Here is a 20,917-nt window from a genome sequence, read left to right as displayed (position 1 = left end):
TTTGCATATCATCATAAATCATGAAAAGTCCAAGTATATAATGATATCAAAAAAATCATCAATAGTGTAGAAAAGTTCCATGATACAATATCAAAGAGAATCAAGTCTAAAGATACATCATGTGGCACTGCCACCAAAATCTGTATGTCTCTGGCAGGAGGGTTGTGCACCACCAAATGGTCTTGTCCCTGGATCAAGGTCCCTGCAAGGTGGTCCCTTGACACCACCACTCTCTGTCTGGCCCTATCATCCTATTCATTGTGTGGTGGACATATAGCTACCTGCTCTTTGACTGGGAGGAACCATACTCTCATATAGACTATGTCAATGAGTGATCTCCTTCCCAGCACGAACCATCTCCCTCACTATCTCTGCAATAAGTCCCCCAGTGCCAACTTGTTGTATGAGCTGAAGCATGCTCTTTGCCTACCCATATCACTCAATAGAAGTATCTCTCTCATGTCTGGCAGTGTCTCTCTCTAGAGTAATTGTTTGGATCTGTGTTGTGAGTTGTACAACCTGTGGTCTCAAATCACCTGTATCATCTTGTGCCTCTGGCACATCCTGTTGCATCATCTCATCCTCACCTCCCACCTGTCCCTCTATTGTGTCTCCACCTGCTGGGGCATCCACCTATGTTATCCTGGTGATCCTATGCCTAATCAACGGCACATCATCCTTAGAACTCTCCTCATCAAATCCACCATGAGCTGCTAGCACACCTGGATCGAGACCAACCTGCCCAAAATCAAGAGGTGTACATCTCCTCTCTCTCCCCCCTCGGACTCTATCTGAACCACTCCCTTATCCCCAACTCTCCCATTGCCTCTGCCAGGACTAGGTAATAATGGTCCACCTTGCCCTCCACCTTTGCCTGCATCCCTACCTCCAATAGGTGGTGGAATACCTCGCCCTCTAATCACAAAAGGTCCACTCCGACCACGTGGTCGGCCACCTCTCCTACCACCTCTCCTCCCACTTCTTCCATCATCTCCCTCCTCTCCATCCCCTCCTCGACCACCCTCGCCTCCTCCTTTGTCAAGGGTCATCCTCATCATCATCCTCATCCCCTAAACTCGGTGGTGGATTTGTAGGATCTGTAATGTGCGGGAATGGATGAGCTACTAGATATCATGCATACTCCTAAGTGGTCCCGACATCTAAAGTATGTGGCCACAAATCATAAGGAACAAGTGGCATGGCAATAAACTCTACATATGTTGCATCAAAATAAAGAGAAGGCCCCCAGTCTCGCCTGTCCTTGTATGTCCATGCATACAAGGCGACACCCTATGGCATACCCTATGGCCTGTCAAACTGTCTAAGAACTCTCTGATTGAGCTGCCTCTCAATAACAAATGGAGTCATACCAATCAAGTATCTCGTCTACATAATCACTGGTAATGACCGAGCATCATCCATCCATGGCTCAAAATCTACATAGGGCCTCCAAACAACTGAGTCCATGAAATCAAGAACCCATCACCAGTACTCAAGCTTACCCAGCTTGTGTTGGGTAATCATGCCATGGTATAAATAAATGTATGGTTGTCCATCACCACGCACCCTATCATGAACCGGTCGTATGATAGCAATATGCTCCCAACACCACACATGTAGGAGAGTGACACTTGAAGATAAACTGGTTGCACCATCGTATACAAGCTGGTGAAGATCATGTGGTATAAGTGAGCTAGCATACAAACACCCGATGCAAATCTCGTCTGATGTTGCATCATGCTCAACAAAATCCGGCCCCATCCAACTGATAAGCCGCGTGATCTCCTATCTAGGCAAATAAAACCTTCAACTAATCTGACCAAAATGGAAGGGAGAGTGTCATAATACATCAACATGTCCTCCCATCTAATCTCAAGACCATCAATAGACTCATCACCAAAAATGGTCCTCGATGTTGTTGTCCCGCCCATCTCATGGTGATCATACTGTACAAGATCTCCAACAATTGGGATGTGCAATATCCTATACACATCCTCTGATGTCACACTGATCACGCCAATAGAGAGGTGGAAGGAGTTGTGGTCGCTATTCCACCTCTCCACAAGAGTTGTCAACAATCCCCTTTTATCCTAATATCAGGCATATACAGGAGTTGTCTCAAACCACATGCATCAATATGTCTCAAAGTAGTTGCGTCTAACTTAGGAACTAAGTGTCACATAGAGGGAAACCGCTCACGACAATGGAGAACATCTAGTTTCTCTTGTTTAAGCAGACAAACTTGTCTAAGTCAATCATCATTTATCAATTCAACTATCCTATCTATCAAGGAATCCATGATATCAATCTACGATCAAATTTGGTTGTTTAACCTATCAAGCTCTTCATCAGAGATTAAATCGATCTCTTAGAGCTTCTATCCAAACTTAAACCATATCAATCATGGTTATCAATCTATCAATCCCATATGATCATCTATCTTTATCAACATTAAATAAAACATCAACAATTCAAAAATCATCAAATCATCAACCAAAATTGACTTTGAACAAAACTGTACAAGGTGAAAATGCAAAAGCGCTAAACCAACAAACATATGTGTGAAAAATTCATGTATTCACGCCACATCAGACAAAAGTGTTGCACAAAATCATAAATGTGTGATCACACAATGCATATGCACTATTTTAGGTAAAAGCGCTATCAAATCAGTCGCATGCGTGAAAAAACTAGGCATTTGCGCTAAAACTATAAAAGCTCTACAACTATTTGTAAATGCATGGAAACTCCTAGTAAATGCCCTAAAACCATGAAAACATGAAAACGTTTTGTATATGTGTGAGCAAAAAAGATGAAAACACAAAAGAAATAAAAGCGCTAGAAAACCTAATATATGCACTAAAAATCAAACAAATGCACCAAAACGAGAGGAAAAAATCGGAAAATTAAAAACCTAATCTACCACGGGAAAATTTTGGAAAAACAATGTACAAATCAAACTAAAGGCAAGTTCCAGGGTACCTATCAAGGGTCCATAAATAGCTGCCCTCTTATACCGTCGTACTCGCTCGAAATGATGACTTGCGTATGGGACCACCATGGTGACAAGTCAGCACTCCAAGTCAACTCTCCTACTTTCACTCTCCAAAAAGACAAAATGAAAATGAGGTGGAAATGGGCCCAATGTGATTAATATAATTACCTTTTTATTTATTAAGGGGGTAATTAATTCTTAAAATTAGAGGGGCAATTTTATTTTTCAAAAATAAAATTTAATTGTTAGGCGCTTTTTAATCGAACCTTTTCATCATTTTATCGTGAGATTCATCACTCAATCAAAATTCTTCAAAATTTCATGATCAATCTCCTGAGGGGGCTTACTATTGGCATTTTATCACCGACAAGGGCAAAAATATCGAGACTTGATTTTTTTTGAAACAATGTTGTTCCAAAAATATTTCAAAGAGAGGCAAAATGTATACACTCAAATTTGGCTACGAATAATTAAATAAATATTTATTATTTATTTAATGTTTATTCCTCTATTAAATAATTAAATTGAAAAGTTTAATTATTTAATTCATTTTAATGCTTATTCCTCTATTAAATAATTAAATTGAAAAGTTTAATTAATTTAATTCATTTACACATTCTTCAATATCAATCTTATTAAATATTTAATATTTAATCATGCACTATGTATTCTTCTAAAGTCTCCATTAATTAAATAATTCTACAATTATTTAATCCTCTTTTCCACCTCACTTCATCTCCGCATCACTCAATCTTGCCAACTCACAATTTTGTGGCTAAACAAATTATTAATCTTTAATAACTAAACAAATTATTAATCTTCAATTATTAAATAGCCATATTTATCTTCAACTTTCATCTCCTAAATTAAATAATGTGTACTACATACATTTTCAATTCTTCTATATTTTCTCTAGCATCCCTACATTCTTGGAGGAAGTTGAGTCCACTTGTCTCAACATCCCTAAATCTTCTCCAACTATCCTATATTCTCTAAAGTCTTCAACTCCAGTCAAGGTGAGCCTTCTAACACTTGGCCTCTCCTTTTACCTTTTTCTCTCACATTTCAACCAATATCTTCATAGCCATCAATCTTGCAAGATTAATCTTAACCGTTGATCTCTGCCACATGGGATTTTTGCTCATAAAAATCTATTAAAAAGGGCATTTCCTGAGCATTTTGAATCTAATAGTCACCTAGGAGTTATTTTGCATTCACGTGATTTTTTGGCAATTTACAGTGTGCCTTTGGCATTTTAGTTTCATCATTTTTCATATAGTTTTGCACAATCATTTAGCTTGCATATCAAACATCTAGTTATCAATCCATTCATCAAATTGTCATCTTGGAAGCAACTACAATGCAGTCTGAGAGCAAATATCTACAACCAAGTTCAAATGGTGATAGGACACAATGGGAGAGTAAGTGAAGGTATAATGTTCTAAGTTTTAAATCATTTATTTGTTTCATTGGTAACTTTTGGACTATTATGTAGGATTTCTCTCGTTATTTGTGAAAACTAATCAATCTTGCAAGTTCACTTTTGAGGTATATTTCCAGGTTACACAGTAGGTTATAAGTGTTGGCACTATTTCACAGTAGAGCATACTCAATGGTTATAATCGATTAGATCATTGTGACGATAGTGACTAATATATCATTGTTGTTCTATTATTATTGGTTCCAGAATGTGCTTATTATTAAGAGCCGACCAAAGTGAAACCCTATGGTAACCCTCTTGAACTTGCTTCAGGTGTTGTATGGTAACAAATTATAGAGAGAAGGATTGAGCTTACAATGTAGAATCAACAAATAAATTAAAAGTATTTTACAATTAGTTTGACCTTTATTAAAGGTGCGGGTTATAATTATGTTTTGTAAGGCTCTTTTTATATTTTCATATTTGGTAATATATTATATCTATTTTGAAATTCCAACATAATCTGGGGTTAGAATGTTACATTAGGTTGGCATAATTGAGACATGGAATTAAGAAGAATATAAAATCTTTATATAAAAGATATCTCTTTTGGAATATTTTAGGTTATTCAAGCTTGCCTTTAAGATTGAGTTGACTAGTGTAAGACTTGATCTTTGTTATTCATTGACCATGATGGTAGTCTATGTGTACCCTGATCTTTCAACTATTAGTTAAGCATGATCTTTGTTATTCATTGACCATGATGGTAGTCTATGTGTACCCTGATCTTTCAACTATTAGTTAAGTATGAGCTTTATCTAGTATTGTGAAGATTTGAGAATTTAATGACTAATATTTTATAATAGATCCTAATCGAGAAAAGTACGAAAAATTCTCCTTTTGTTGATACTGATTAGTTTACTTCCAATTAGCATGTATTGATAATCATGTTTAACTTAATTTCATGTTTAACTGATTATATATTGGTGCATGAAGGTTTCTAAGATTGAAATATGTTTGTCTTCAAATAGGTATGTCAGGCATATGCCTATTAGATAAACATTTGTGATTAGTCATATGCTTGAAATAGAATTTCATGCAAGAATTATATTCACGACAAGATATTGCTTGTTGATTCTCTTGTTGCCTATGAGTGCTTGTATTCTTGTATTTCATTTTATTTTTTTCTAAATTGAAGTAAATGCATCATATGTGTACCCCTTGGAACAATTGTGACTAAGATGGAATTAAATATCTTGAAAGGGTAGTTAAGCAAGGTTTGTTGCTTCTATCTTCATATTTGTGTTATATGCATCTTACATGTGCCCATGATATCGTTACATTAGTGCTCAAATGTGGATATATTTTGTTTTGCCAGTATCACATTGTTAGCCTACCTTGTGCTGATTTGGGTATCTTTCGTGTCATGAAAGATTTTGGGGAAGTGTAACTACTTCGTGGTAGGGTGGAAACGTGCTTCGGCAATGTTCTCACCCATGATGTGTTTGAGGGAGACAGATGTCGGAAGTTCCTATCATGGTGGCCTACATGTTGGTACATTGAGTATTTTATTGTATTCAACCTTATGGTCTATGGTAAAGGTATATGTTTCACTACTTTTAGTCTTGTTATTGTTTGCTCACTTTAACTTTATGTCAAAATATGTAATTTGTATCTCTATTCTTGTATATTTGGGCACGCTGCATTAATATATACTTGATGACATGTAATTTGTGTATTATGTTATTTTGAAATTATGGTGGTCCTTACATAATAAGTATTTATTAAATAAACATATCCCCTTTTTTTTCTCCCATTACATGGCAAGTTTTGTAAAATTCTTAAATTCCAAACACATTTTGGATGAAATAAAGATTTTGATTTTTTTCTAAACTCTCACATTCAAGTGTAAAAAATCCATAAATTTTCAATGGCATAAATGATTATAACTAAATAGTAGTAGCTATAATTAATATGTCGATCGAAGGAGAGGGTACTATCTATTAATAAAAATTAATTAAATTTCCAAGATAGGTTTATTACTTTCTCATAATGTGAATATTAAATGATATTTCATGATTAATATCTTTACTTTCTAGTGTTATGAATAAAAACATTTTCTCCCAATAATGTAGGGTTTAGTTTATTATTATAAATTTCTAGTTTTTGTATTATTGTCATGATTTATCTAATTAGAATTTCAATTTCGTATGAGATTTTGTTGGTTGATTTTTTTTTTGAAGCATCAAGATATTAACTTATCTAAAAAAGTTTAAATATTCAGAATTATTCTTGATCTTGAATAATAATGGAAGTGTAGGTTTAAAGAAAATATAATTGAAAAATAATAATAGAAAGATAAATGGAACTTTAACTTGTCAAAATGTCTAAACATTAATGAAAATAAAATAAAATAAATTGTAGGGGATGACCCCACAATGCAGCGGTTAGCTACGAGCCTCCTACATGGGAGGAGGTCTTGGGTTCGAGTCTACTCAAGTCCCATGTGTCCCACACACAGGCAATGGGGAGATAAGGTGATGCCTAGGCGTGGAAGATAGAATGACACAGTCCAGTCAAAAGCGATTCGTCTCACACTCCAGTCAAAAGCGATTCGGCTTCGGCCCATCACCAAATAAAAAATAAAATAAAAATTGTAAAAAAATCACAATTGTCATATGAACAAAGTAAAAAAATAAAAATAAAATGTAAAAAATTCACAATTGTCATATGAACAAAGTAAATTGGTGAAAAGCTTAGATAGGAGTTGAAATTAAGAGAAAAGCAAAGATGTCGTTATTGGTATAGTGTGATGGTTTAAATGTGTTACAGTCCAAACCTCGTTGGGATGAGGATGAGGTCCCTTGTTTGTAACCTCACCACTTCATAGCTATGGTTCAAAAAACACTTGCCCCTCTACAAATCTGAAAAAAATAAAATAAAATAAAAAAAGAGGAAAGTAAAGATATTATATGTTCAATTGAGATCTAGAATACATCATCTTTGATGAGATACTAGCAAATGGATAGTACATAAGAAAGAGTGAAAAATAAGGACATAGAGAAAGAGCACCAGTTGTCACCCATGTTCCAATTATCACACTCCTTGCTCATCCAATTACTAACTTTAAAGAATTGGAGCATCTTTAAGTAGGTATCAGGCAACACTTTGAAATAACCGCTTTTTGACCCTTGTGCACATGCGTCGTAAGTACCCAGAAGCTAGAACAATGGGTATAAGTAGTTAAGCTACATAAAAAGAACCAAAAAAAATCATCAAAATCTGATATACCATTTAAAATCTATGGATACACAAAATTAGCTATAATGACTACTAATATGCTTCCCCTACATATTTTGAAACAAAAAGATAAAAAAAGCACAATCATAATTCATCATGTAGTACACTATTGGTATTTTGGTATGGTTTTGTCATTGATGTCAACACCTACTAAACACTTATCAACTCTGGCACTTTGGAGAATCGGCAACATTCACCGACAAGCAAGTGACTCATGCATAGTCACCAGTATCTGGTACAGCGGCAAGATATAATGGTCACCGGCACTTGGAATAGCATGGAAAACATTTGGTAATGTCGAAGACATTGTTTGAACATCTTGTCTTGGAGAATTGGTTATTGGTATATTCATATTTGCATATTTGTTGTTACCGGCAAATAGGTCCAAGTTATGCATCGGCAGGTTTATCTTTTCCAGATCAGCACGGCACACTATGGAGATGATTAATTATTGTTGTAAATGCATTAAGTCGACATGTTGAATCGGTTATTGCATCGGATATTGCATTATTTGTAAAATGTTTTTATTGTAATATCTTGTAGAGCCGACCTACTAAAATTGGCCTTCGGGTATGGTATAAATGTAAGATCTTATTTGTAAGATTGGATGTGAAATGCAAAAAAGGATTGTGTGAAGGTACATGCAAGAATAAGCAGAGCTATACATTTGAAGATTGAAGGAGGGTTTTTGTGAAGACATCATAACTACACTGGTACTGAATCCAGCATATGAAGATGTTATTTTGTGCAGTACATTCTTATTGGATTTAACCATCCAACTATAGTCAGTGTTCCATTTTGTGATTGAGCAGTGAGCTCTAGACGTTTGGCCTTTCTGCATGTGCAGACCTCATTTATGTACACTTACTATCTGCAGTAGTATCATCTGATTGTGGGTAAGGTTTCCCACCATGGTTTTTCCCTTTACAGGATTTCCACGTACAAATATTGTTGCTATGTGTTGTGGATGATTTTGTCTTTATGTTTCATGCACTAATCCTTACCGGCATAGCAATTAACTGTTAAAACTGTCTACCGGCATATTGAACTAGCTTACCGATATTAAGCATTAAGTTGGTTAAGTTGTTTTTAGTTGGAATTTATTTGACAATTTTTAGTTGTTTTTAGTTGGAATTTATTTGACAACTGACAAGTTGGTTATATTGCTCCTACTCCTGGTCAGCCTAATCCACCTACCTTGGGAAAAGATGAAGAAAATGATTGCAAAGCAAGATAAACACTTTTGAGCGCATTATCTGATTAACAAATCATGGGACTATCACATAGAACTACTACTAAAGCTATCTGGGATCATTTGGAAACACTGAATGAAGGAGATTTCACAGTCAAAATTGCAAAACTTGAAAGCTTTTGGGTCAAGTATGAATATCTGAAAATGGAAGAAGATGAAAGGATTTCTGCTTTTATGGAAAGAGTAAATGAGATTGTTTTGGGTATTAAATGTTGTGGAGGAACCTTAAGTGAGGATGAAATTGTTTCAAAAGTTTTAAGAGGATTGCCATCGGCATATAAAATGAAAGTCACTGCTATAAATGAGTTAAGAACAATGCCTAATACATCAGTAACTAGAGATACATTGATTGGGAAACTTTCAGCTTTTGAAATTGAAGAATTTGGTCCTGTTGCTACTATAAAGACAGATTTGGCCTTTAAAGCATCAACATCATCTGCTCCATCATTTGACAAATCTAATTGGAAAGCTTTTTATGCAAGAGAACTTGAAGAAAGCAGGAAAGAAAATGAAGAACTTGAAGCACTATTTGCAAGGAAAATGCCTAAAGGTCCAGTTGGAAGTAAGTATGAAGGTAAAGCACCCTTTAAATGTTTGAACTGCAATAAAATTGGTCACATAGCCTCAAGATGCCCTGATAGACATGTTAGATTAAGAGAAGAAGCTAGAAGAACATACAAGCCTAACCCTCAATACTAGAGATACATATTCAAGAAGAATAAAGACAAATCTTGTTACATTGCTGATGAAGGTGTGACTGATGATTCTGATAAGGATCCGGTAGACAATTGATGGGTTTTTGTTGCTATAACAAAAGATCAACCGACACCTACTGCTCAACCGTAGAATAGGCCTTGGCAGCTAAAGTTGAAGTAAAGGATGAATGGATCATTGATTCAGGATGCTCACATCATATGACAGGAGACAAAGGTAAATTCTTGAACTTTCAAGAATACAATGGAGGCTTAGTGAGATTTGGAGATGACAAAGCTTGTTTGATCAAAGGTAGGGGTACAATATCTCTTGATGGTAAGCATAACACTAACAATGTTTACTATGTTGAAGGATTAAAGCATAATCTTTTGAGTGTTGGTTAATTAGTTGAGAAAGGATTTCAGTTACAATTCAAAAATGGAAAATGCAAAATCATGAATAGAACTGGTTTAGAAATTGCAACCGGTAATCAGACTAGAGGTAATATCTTTCACTTGAATAACAGTGAAAAGACATGCTTAATTGCACATATTGATGAAAGTTGGTTATAGCATAAGAGACTCTGTCATGTAAACTTTGATTGCATGGTGAAAATCAGTACTATTAAGGTAGTTAGAGATTTACCTAAAATTGTCAAACCTCACAATACAGTATGTAAGGAATGTCAATTTGGAAAACAAGTTAGAGCTAGTTTCAAAAGTATTCCAGAAAAATCCAATAATGCTCTTGATTTGATTCACACTTATTTGTGTGGTCCAGCTAGAACTAAAAGCTTACAAGGTGATAGATATTTCATGCTAATCATCGATGACTATTCTAGAATGTGTTGGATTACTTTTCTCAGAAAAAAATCAGAAGCACTTGGAAAGTTCAAACTATTCAAAGCAATGGTAGAAAATGAAACCGGTAAGAAAATCAAATGTCTAAGATCAAATCAAGGAGGATAATTTACATCTAAGGAATTTAATACATTCTGTGAAGTAAATGGAATCAGAAGACAGCTATCAGCACCTTGGACACCACAGCATAATGGAGTTGTTGAAAGGAAAAACAGAACTATCTTGGATGCAACAAAAAGTCTGTTATCAGAAGCAAACCTACCACATGTATATTGGAGAGAGACAGTCAGTACAGTGGTCTATAAATTCAACAAAGTTCACATCAAAGGTGAAACCGGTAAGACCCCTCATGAACTATGGTTTGGTATTACTCCTACACTTAAATATTTCAGAATTTTTTAAAGTAAATGTTATATCAGAAGAGATGAGTATATTGGCAAATTTGATCCTAGAAGTGATGAAAGAATATTTATTGGTTATTCATCTAAAAGCAAGGCATATAGATGTTTTAACAAAAGATTGCTGAAAATTGTTGAAAGTACAAATGTAAAAATTGATGAACAATTCAGAGGAACTTCAAGGTATATAGACTCTGAACTGGGAACAGAAATTTTGACAAATGAACCTACTCTGAATCCACCGGTACAGAATGAAGATCCAGTTACCCCAGTATCATCTGAGGATTCCACAGTAACTGAGGAACAGCAGCAAACAAAGACACCCCGGTATGTAAGACTGAATCATTCTGAAGATCAGATAATTGGAAACAAGTTTAAAGAAGTTATGACAAGAGGAAGATTGGCAAATGAAGAGGTATGTCTTATTTCTCAAATTGAATCGTCATCAGTCAATGAAGCATGTGAAGATAAATTTTGGATTAAAGCTATGGAAGAAGAATTAGAACAAGTTGAGAAAAATAACACTTGGACATTAGTTCCTCGGCCTAAAGATAAAAATGTAATTGGAACCAAATGGGTATTCAGAAACAAACTTAATGAAGATGGTAAGGTTATCAAAAATAAAGCAACACTAGTGTGTAAGGGATATTCTCAGAAAGAAGGAATTGATTATAATGAAACCTTTGCATCGGTAGCTAGAGTTGAGGTAGTCAGATTTTTTTTGCTTTTGCAGCACATAAGAACTACAAAGTATATCAAATGGATATTAAATGTGCATTATTGAATGGAGATCTTGAAGAAGAAGTTTACATTGAACAATCTGATGGATTTTCTTTGACAAATAACAAAGATATGGTTTGCAGGTTAAGAAAAGCTTTATATGGATTGAAACAAGCTCCAAGAGCTTGGTATGCAAGATTGGATAAGTATCTTTTGAAGATTGGTTTTTCTAAAGGTAATGCAGACAGCAATTGATACTATAAAGTGACTAATGATGACATCCTAGTTATAGAAGTATTTGTTGATGATATAATCTTTGGAGGAGAAGATGGATTATGTAAAGAATTTTCTATTAAAATGCAGCAAGAATTTGAAATGTCTATGATTGGAGAATTAAATTTCTTTTTAGGATTGCAGATTTCACAAACTGATAAAGGTATATTTTTTAGTCAATCCAAGTACTTAAAAGAGTTACTAAAGAAATTTGGGATGGAGAACTCTAAACGGCAAGCACACCTATGACTACAAATGACAAATTATCACTAAGGGATGAATCTACACCTGTTAATCCAATTAGATACAAATCTATGATAGGAGGATTATTGTATTTGACACAAACCAGACCTGATATTATGAATGCAGTATGTGTTGTTTCAAAATTTCAAAGTAATCCTAGAGAAAATCATGAATCAGCAGTAAAAAGGATTTTTCGGTACTTACAAGGTACTATAAATCTTGGATTATGGTATCCTAGAGATGAAAACTTTGAATTATGTGCATACACAGATGCAAATTGGGCAGGAGATGTGGATGATATAAAAAGCACCACTGGCAGAACATTCTTTCTTAGAAACAGACTAGTTTCTTAGTTGAGTAAGAAAAAGTTGTACATCTTTATCAACAGCAGAATCAGAATATGTTGCAGCAGCAACTAACTGTACACAGGTACTATGGCTCAAGCAAATGTTGAAAGACATAAAGGTAAAATGCAAGGAACCTATTACTATCTATTATGATAACACTGCAACAATTGATATATCTAAGAATCCAGTATTACATTCTAAAACCAAACATGTTTCTATCAAATTGAATTTTCTAAGGGAAAATGTTGAAGCAAAGGAAATAAAACTAGTTTATGTGAGTACTAAAGAGTAAATTGCAGATATCTTTACTAAACCTCTGCCTAAAGAGACTTTTGAATATCTCAGATATCAGCTTGGGGTCATACCCCCACCGGTAGAGACTTAGGAAGTTGATGATTGTCATCAACCGGCAGAATTAACAAAAAAGTCTTTTATTCTGGCTTTGATGGGAAGCTACTTTTCAGGGGGAGTAGTTGGTATACTAAATTGATTGGTATTTTGTATATGAACTTGGCTTGGTAAGAACTTTGGCATTTGATGTCAAAGGGGGAGAGATTGGTATGGAAAAACACAAGGAAAACACATGTTGCTCCCAGGGGGAGAGATTATTACTCTCTGTATCTATATTTTGATTTCTAGCTATGATCTCTTTTTGGAGATTGTTGGTTTTTGGTATTTGGCATTTCTGTTTTGGCACTTTGATGGTTTTTCCATCTTGTGTTGCCATCAATGCCAAAGGGGAAGATTGTTGATATTTTGGTATGGTTTTGTCATTGATGTCAACACCTACTAAACACTTATCAACTCTGAAACTTTGGAGAATCGGCAACATTTACCGACAAGCAAGTGACTCATGCACAGTCACCGATATCTGGTACACTGGCAAGATATAATGGTCACCGGCACTTGGAATAGCATGGAAAACATTTGGTAATGTCAAAGACATCGTTTTGACATCTTGTCTTGGAGAATTGGTTATTGGTATATTCATATTTGCATATTTGTTGTTATCGGCAAATAGGTCCAAGTTATGCACCAGCAGATTTATCTTTTCCAGATTAGCACGGCACGCTATGGAGATGATTAATTATTGTTGTAAATGCATTAAGCCGACATGTTAAATCGGTTATTGCATCGCTTATTGTATTGTTTGTAAAATATTTTTATTGTAATATCTTGTAGAGCCGACCTACTAAAATTGGTCTTAGGGTATGGTATAAATGTAAGATCTTATTTGTAAGAAACCGATGTGAAATGCGAAAAAGGATTGTGTGAAGGTATATGTGAGAATAAGCAGAGCTATACACGCAGACATCATTTGAAGATTGAAGGAGGGTTTTTGTGAAGACATCAGAACTACACCGATACTGAATCCAGCATATGAAGATGCTATTTTGTGCAGTACATTCTTATTGGATTTAACCATCCAACTGTAGTCAGTGTGACTCCCATTTTGTGATTGAGCAATGAGCTCTAGGCGCTTGGCCTTTCTGCATGTGCAGACCCCATTTATGTACACTTACTATCTGCAGTAGTATCATCTGATTGTGGGTAAGGTTTCCCACCGTGGTTTTTCCCCTTACAGAGTTTCCACGTACAAATATTGGTGCTATGTGTTGTGGATGATTTTGTCTTTATGTTTCATGCACTAATCCTTACCGGTATAACAATTAACTATTAAAACTATCTACCGGCATATTGAACTCGTTTACTGGTATTAAGCATTAAGTTGGTTAAGTTGTTTTTGGTTGGAATTTATTTGACAACTGATTCACACTCGCCCCCTCCGCTCCCCCTCCCCCTCTCAGTTGTCTCCGGACCCTAACATACACAACTTACAATGACATTAGTATCAATTACAAATATAACCTAAAGGTCAACAACGCTAATGCTTTATTTGAAAAGCGTCAATTTTTTTAATTGAAATACACACGAGATCTAACATTAAAAAGGATTTGAAATAATCATAATATTTTGAGACAGCCCTTATATTCTATATACGATGCTATTCTGCTGCAGCTCTTAATCCCACAAACTGTTTGATGTTGTAATCGTTATTAAAATCTTTCCTTTCATTTCAAATGAGGAGTTACATTTCAACCAAGAAAAAGACTCTAAACCAATCTTATAACTCATTGACTGAAGGCAAGCGTTGCCCTTCCATTGTCGATTTACAGGTCAGTTTTTGTTACATAATGTAATTTTTTTCGATTGCACTTTTTAGTTGTTTTCCTTTGGTGAAATATGATTAAAATCTGTGAGGTGTTCTGTTGTCGCATGATCAGTTGTGTCATTGATTGGGATTCAGACCAGCCATATGATGTCGTGCTACCTGTTATTTATTTCAAGCACGACAAAACGTATAATTTTTTCCGACTAACTCAACTATTACTTGCGTCCTCTTTTAAGGAATATTTAAACTAATGTTTTAATCGAGTTGGTTTAATCAGTAATGCTTTCTGTTACTAAGAAAGGTAATTGGGGTTCGATCGCCAGCCAATCACTTGGAAATCAAGGATAAATGTGTTAAAAAGGGTTTCCCTCAATAAGTCTTCTATTTGAGTAATTTTGAGATTCAAAATTACTAGTTGGAATACTATTTAATTTCTCTAAGTGAATATTTTGACTTGCACGTTACAAATAATTATTTTATATTGACTGAGTTGCAAAATTGGAGTCGTGTTGCACTTATGTCTCAGTCCAATGCTAAATTGAAGGAATTTGGTTGTAAAACACTACACCAGCTAGATGTATTCAATTTGCCAGTTCATTTGATTTTCGTTTTAATAGGAAATTAGGTTAATAGAAGACAATGCTGTTTATTTGATTTTTCTTTTAATAGGAAATTAGGTTACATAAAGACAGTAATGCTTATTTGATGTTGGCATTCAAGGTCACATAAAATTTGATTTTGTTTTAACAAAAAATTAGGTTATATAAAAAGCAGTACTGTTTATCTGATATTAGGCATTTAAGGTCACATAGACAACTAAATTGGTTTTGTGGTTTAATTTGGCTTCACAATGCAGGTAAATTCAGCCTTTAATTTCTTAAACAAACCATTTGACAGACTCCTTAATAACTTCGAAGTATTACTCAACCAAGAGAGAAATGCATCAAACAAATGCACATGAACTATATTATGATTGCTCATTTCCTCATTTTTCCCAACGTGTATATATATGTATGTTTGTGTGTGTTAAGCAGTTTATTCTCTAATCAGATTTAATGTTCAGAATTTAGGTCAGAAACGACCAAGTTAATCCTCTGTAGTGGTTGCTAATTTGTCCCAAAATCTGCAGTGATCCATTTCTTAATGAAGGACCTTTTTCTCTCTTTAGGATGCCTCAAAATATGTCTAATATGTGTGAAAATACTACTAGTTGAAAGAAAAAAATTATTTAATTTAAACTAAAATTTATCGAATCTAGACAATAGTGATTTGTGTCTGAAATCACTCCAAAGAATTGTTGAATTTTTATTCTTAGGTTAATTGAACCGAAGTTTCATGCTCCACAAGGAGTAGAAATCGGATAATAAAAAATAAAATAAAAATTCTAAATATGCCTCTCCGCTTGTTCTCTTTAAATAGATTTCCCTCCAAGAGTCAAACTCTTCAAATGTCCCTCGATTAATATTACTAAAAATAAAATTAACTCCATTTTATTACTCAACCCTTCCTTCTGGAAATCGCATTTTCCTACTATTGAGGACCTGCCAAATACATTGCCAAGAGCTTCACATAATGGGTTTCCTTTGAATCATGTTTTTTTCCAATTTCAGACATGCTCCTTAATTGCCTGTAGATCAATGATATTATCATCAGTATTTGGAAGCTGCATCAGTTCATCATGCGATGTCCCCAACATATTCAAACTTTGCATGGCTGGTCTTCACTGCGATACACTCATTAGAGGCAACAGAACATAGTGTATCTAATATATTTAAGTCAATATCTCATTCAGATTGAATACATACTTCACGCTTGGAAGTGGTAAATAACAACTGACTTGTGATATTTCTTGCTCTGCTCCTTGATTCAACTGAAATTTTGAAAGAGTTTCTTCCTTACCAATTTGAATTAAAAATAATCAAAAACCATCTCATAGCACAAAATTCCCAAGATCCACAGGAAATGATGGGTGCTGGGTTTAGTCTTGATTTAATATTGAACGGAGGCATTGGATGTTTGTTGTAATCAACTTATAAAAAAAGGAGAAACAAAATTCCATTACTTGCAGATTTCCATTTAGCATGGAGCAGATGGGGAAAAAGCAAAGGACCGAAATGCATTAATAGACAAGGCTAAACAACACATTTTGTTCTCAGAATCCTCTCTAGTTCGCTAAAAATATCCTTGGGCTGAATGGATGCCGATACCGGTATTCCAAAAACCAAGTAATCAATAGTTACAGATATTAATCGCAAACTATAGGCAAGGGGCATGGTTCAATTGTCTATGACTGGATCGTCTTGGAAACTGTCCCTAAATCCAAAGGCATTTTGAAAGTGCCAAGGTTGTGCCAAACAAAGCATAGGAGGAATTGGAGAAGATTAAAAAAAATGACTTTAATCTTACGGAGGATAACTGAAGGAGAGGAGTTGAGGTCAGTGGGCATAACTGGCGCCCAGCAGTAAATTGCACATATCGAGGTTATCTGAAAACACACAAGCAGGACACAGTGACGAATCCACCAACAGCAGAGAAGTCAGACCCACCTACAAGTGAAAAAAGACCTGGAATGGAAAATATTTAAATTGTTGACTAAGTTGTATCTTTTTTGCTGCTTTTTTAAAAATTTGTGATTTTATTATAAATGTTGTAAGAATATGTATAACTTTATAGACAAGGTCCCCTAATAATCCCTCAATTTTGCAGCTCTAGAAACTCCTCATCCTTGTCTTTATTTAAAACCTCCCATGCTCCCCTGCCCCAAACTGCCACATTCCACCTTCATCAAGAGTTACCTCATTTAAACACTTAATGGTATATTAAAAAATCAAACAAATTTGTACTTGTTGAACCCATTGAAATTTCTGATTTATAATGCTGATTGACTGGTCAGATTTATCATATGTTTCACAAATTTTCGTACAACTGGACCTCGCATAGCATCTGTCTTAGAATATGTTGATTTTGCAGCAGAAAATTTTATTATTTCACAAATCCACACTTAAAAATCACATTAAATTAAAAAAACCATTCTCGTAGAATTCCATAGTCAAAAAAGTAGGTTTTCTACAAAGCATTGATATATAAATAACCACAGGCAAAGACTCCAAATATTTGGAATATGCTTCCATAATACATTCAGTAGGCTATTCTGATGAATTGTCAAAAAACAGAAACCGGGACACAACATACAAATTAAACCTCATGATCTGTTTGAAAGTATTAAACAATAGGTTTTTGAATATTTAACAGTTATCATCCCATCATATTCTTAAGGATTTGACTATTATAAATATATTCATATTGATTAAGTTTGATATACACCCATACAATCACAAAAATAATACATGATTTCTGGCTTGAAATTATTTTAGGCCGTTGAATCTTTTCAATCAATTTTGCTGAGTACTGAAAATGGTACTTTTGACCCCACAAATGGACAATAAAGTGCAAGCTGTCTTGGAAATTTTCATTTTAGACTGACAAAAACTAAAAGACAATTCATTCAGGTGATATCTTCCACATAAACATTCAAGAAAATATATTTGACAGACCAAGGGAAGCTGACTTGGAGATTTTGAGCTTAGAATTTAACATACAAACTATTCATTCCGATGATATCTTCCACAGAAACATTTCTGAACATATTTGACAGACCCAGGGCAGTCAGTTTACAACCATTATTTGTTACAATAATTGGAATGCTTCAAAGACTGAGTATGATATGATTGAAGAAAATAAATACAATATGACGACCTTGAAAGATGAAAGCTTGTCAACCCTCTTCACCAAATTCCTTAGTAAACCGCTCATGCACTTCCAGGTCACCCTTGCTAACAGTTGGTCTTTGCCTTGCAAGAACCTTATCAAAGTCTGTCTTTGTAATCGGAGGGGGCAGAATCTGTAAACAAAAGATCATTTAATGGAAGCAAAGGAGTAAATCCATTCTTTGCAAAAATCAAAAATTAAGAGATGCAGTAGGCAAAGTCAATACAGACAATAAGCAGCTTTTTATCAAAAAAATCACACAGATTTGAGACAATACCTTTGACGCTTGACCCTCAATGGCAAGTTCCTGCATCGTAGTTTGCACAGCCCCCGATTGCCTGGGGCCACATGGCATCCACATCTCTCCATCTTGAGTAGAGACTTTTCTGAAGAACATAGCATCTTGAGTCTTACGAACAGGTTCAAATAACACATCTTTTACCTGCCAACATAATTCTTTGTCAATATTTCCGCAATGAAATATGTTATAATCTGATTTAGTACTCCATCTGAACATGTCTACCATTTCTCCTCATTTTTCTACATTTCATTAGGAGCTTATCTGCACAGAATAACCAGACATAATGTCTACTTACACAAACAGAAATATCAGAACCAGAGAAGCCATCTGTTCTGGATGCTAGTTCCTCAAAGTCGCTCTCTGTTAGATTATTAGGTGTATCACCTAAATGAACCTGTTTATATCTCAGAATAAAACATAAACAAAAATGTCCAAAATCACAACCAAACAAATCAAAAAATAATATTATAAACACATACATTTTTATGTTGTTTACCATTAACTTTTTCAACAATCAAGTCTCAACATTCTCTGATGCTGCAATTTAAAGACAACAAAAAATGGTTAGGATATCCTGTACCTTGAACATATGCTGCCTTGCCTTCAGGTCAGGTAGAGGAATGTAGATTCTTTTGTCAAAACGTCTCCTAATAGCCTGCAACCAAATTACCCATGAGATACAAGCTCTTTGAAGCATGACTGTTCGAAACCATCTAATTAAGCAAATAAAATAAGAAACTTATCAATCCTCATTAAAGACAACCAATTTGCTTATGTAAGCCTTGTAAGAGTGCATACCTGATCCAGTGCATATGGAGTGTTTGTAGCTGCCAACACAAGAACTTTCTGGTCATTATGTCCTACACCCTAGATAAAATAACACATATATATATCATTGCAGAGCAAAATCTTCAGCAAGGGATACGACACATTGTTTAGTACGAGGAAGCTTGTACTTAGAGTTGATTCAGATCCAATTACACTCATGGAAGAAACAAAATGCTAGCCATCTGTATCAAAAAAACATATAAATCAACCAAAACATTGAAATACAAACAGTATTCATGAAAACAGTGCCTGAAGATACCAAAAAATTGGAATCCATTTTGCAAACAAGCATGCAAACTGAGTACGCCATCCAATTACATCAATGAATTAAGAGTATTGTTTTTTTTTTCAAATCTAATCTCTTATTCTAGAAATGCTATCAATTCATTGATATTTACAGCACATTATGCTCTCCAATGTGCTTCCCAAACTCATACTCTATTCTTCTAGAGTGCAGAATCCTTGAAGAGATGACTGCTGAAGAACATTTTGTAGTTGAATGAATTTCATAATTTGCATCACGTATGCACACCAATCAGCATTAAGTTTTCCATTGCAATCTATTATAATTAATTCAATTGCATTGCTCTAGGGTAGAAAAGAGGTCAACAGAGATTCGGATTGAAAATGTGAAAAGGGCAATTGGATTTGCCTAACTCTGCTTAAGATTACTGCAACAAAGAATTAGCATTTGCTTTCTTCCCCAGACCTGACAAAGGGCCCTGATTAATGGAGATGAGATTACAAATGATAATTCTACAGGCAATTACTCATATACTGCATTATGTACATAAAATTTATGTCTTATGGGACAGCTAAAGTAAATCTAATTGCTTCCACCTTGCTTTTGAATCCAGTTAAGCATGTTGTGCCAACTCTTCTTAAAAATCCCCTTCAGATTTTAATCTAATTAAGCCTTGCATAATTCATGATGATGAATTCTAGCTTGACTAAGTCACTGGTACAAGGCAGTAATACATGAAACGGATCATAATATGATTAATGATGGACCAAAAACATCAAGTTTTCAGCAATAACTACAATTGCATGTAAACTCCTCAAGGATAACTTGAGTTCGGAATAACAACAAACATAGCTGAAATTAAAATATATTATAGAGAATAAAAAAAACATCATAGAAGTTTAAAACAAGTATCCAAGTACGTTTAACCAAAATGACTATCAGATCAGCACAATAATCTATAAAAAGTAAAAAATTAGGACACTTTATCTGTAAAAGAAACCATGGACACATGCAAAATTCAACTTTTAATGGATTACACTAACAATTGTTGTTTCAAATTCGTTGGCCTCTGTTCCAGCTCTTTCAGTGTGGCTTATTTGTC

The 20,917-nt window shown here is 34.7% G+C and overlaps 2 protein-coding genes across 2 annotated transcripts in view; both read right to left on the bottom strand.

The window, feature by feature from the left end:
- Positions 1-324: 324 nt before the first annotated feature.
- Positions 325-1,049, bottom strand: LOC131875284 (protein argonaute 2-like). The gene is made up of 3 exons (XM_059219364.1): positions 723-1,049; positions 520-633; positions 325-426 (listed from the first exon to the last, which is right to left on the bottom strand). Exons 1-3 carry the CDS (start codon positions 1,047-1,049, stop codon positions 325-327), a joined length of 543 nt encoding a protein of 180 aa, XP_059075347.1.
- A 17,061-nt stretch (positions 1,050-18,110) lies between these two features.
- The window catches only part of LOC131047665 (protein SUPPRESSOR OF K(+) TRANSPORT GROWTH DEFECT 1), a 55,099-nt gene continuing 52,292 nt past the window's right edge, over positions 18,111-20,917 (bottom strand). Inside the window, exons 4-8 of the mRNA XM_057981461.2 lie at positions 19,542-19,610; positions 19,324-19,398; positions 19,039-19,137; positions 18,720-18,884; positions 18,111-18,575 (exon numbers count right to left, since the gene is read on the bottom strand). Coding sequence (XP_057837444.1) covers positions 18,450-18,575; positions 18,720-18,884; positions 19,039-19,137; positions 19,324-19,398; positions 19,542-19,610 — 534 coding nt within the window. The 3' untranslated portion in view covers positions 18,111-18,449. The remainder of the gene's footprint in view (positions 18,576-18,719; positions 18,885-19,038; positions 19,138-19,323; positions 19,399-19,541; positions 19,611-20,917) is intronic.

The sequence above is a fragment of the Cryptomeria japonica genome, chromosome 4, assembly GCF_030272615.1.
Source record: "Cryptomeria japonica chromosome 4, Sugi_1.0, whole genome shotgun sequence".
NCBI classification, from domain to species: Eukaryota; Viridiplantae; Streptophyta; class Pinopsida; order Cupressales; family Cupressaceae; genus Cryptomeria; species Cryptomeria japonica.
This window is presented reverse-complemented; position numbering and strand designations above follow the sequence as displayed.

Excerpts from the sequence above, each read along its gene's own strand:
- LOC131875284 (XM_059219364.1), bottom strand. The coding sequence starts at position 1,049 with ATGACCCTTGACAAAGGAGGAGGCGAGGGTGGTCGAGGAGGGGATGGA. Across the intron at positions 634-722 it reads GCAGGTTGGTCTCGATCCAG|GTGGATGCCCCAGCAGGTGG; the intron begins GTGTGCTAGCAG and ends AGGATAACATAG. Across the intron at positions 427-519 it reads CAGGTGATTTGAGACCACAG|GCAAAGAGCATGCTTCAGCT; the intron begins GTTGTACAACTC and ends TGATATGGGTAG.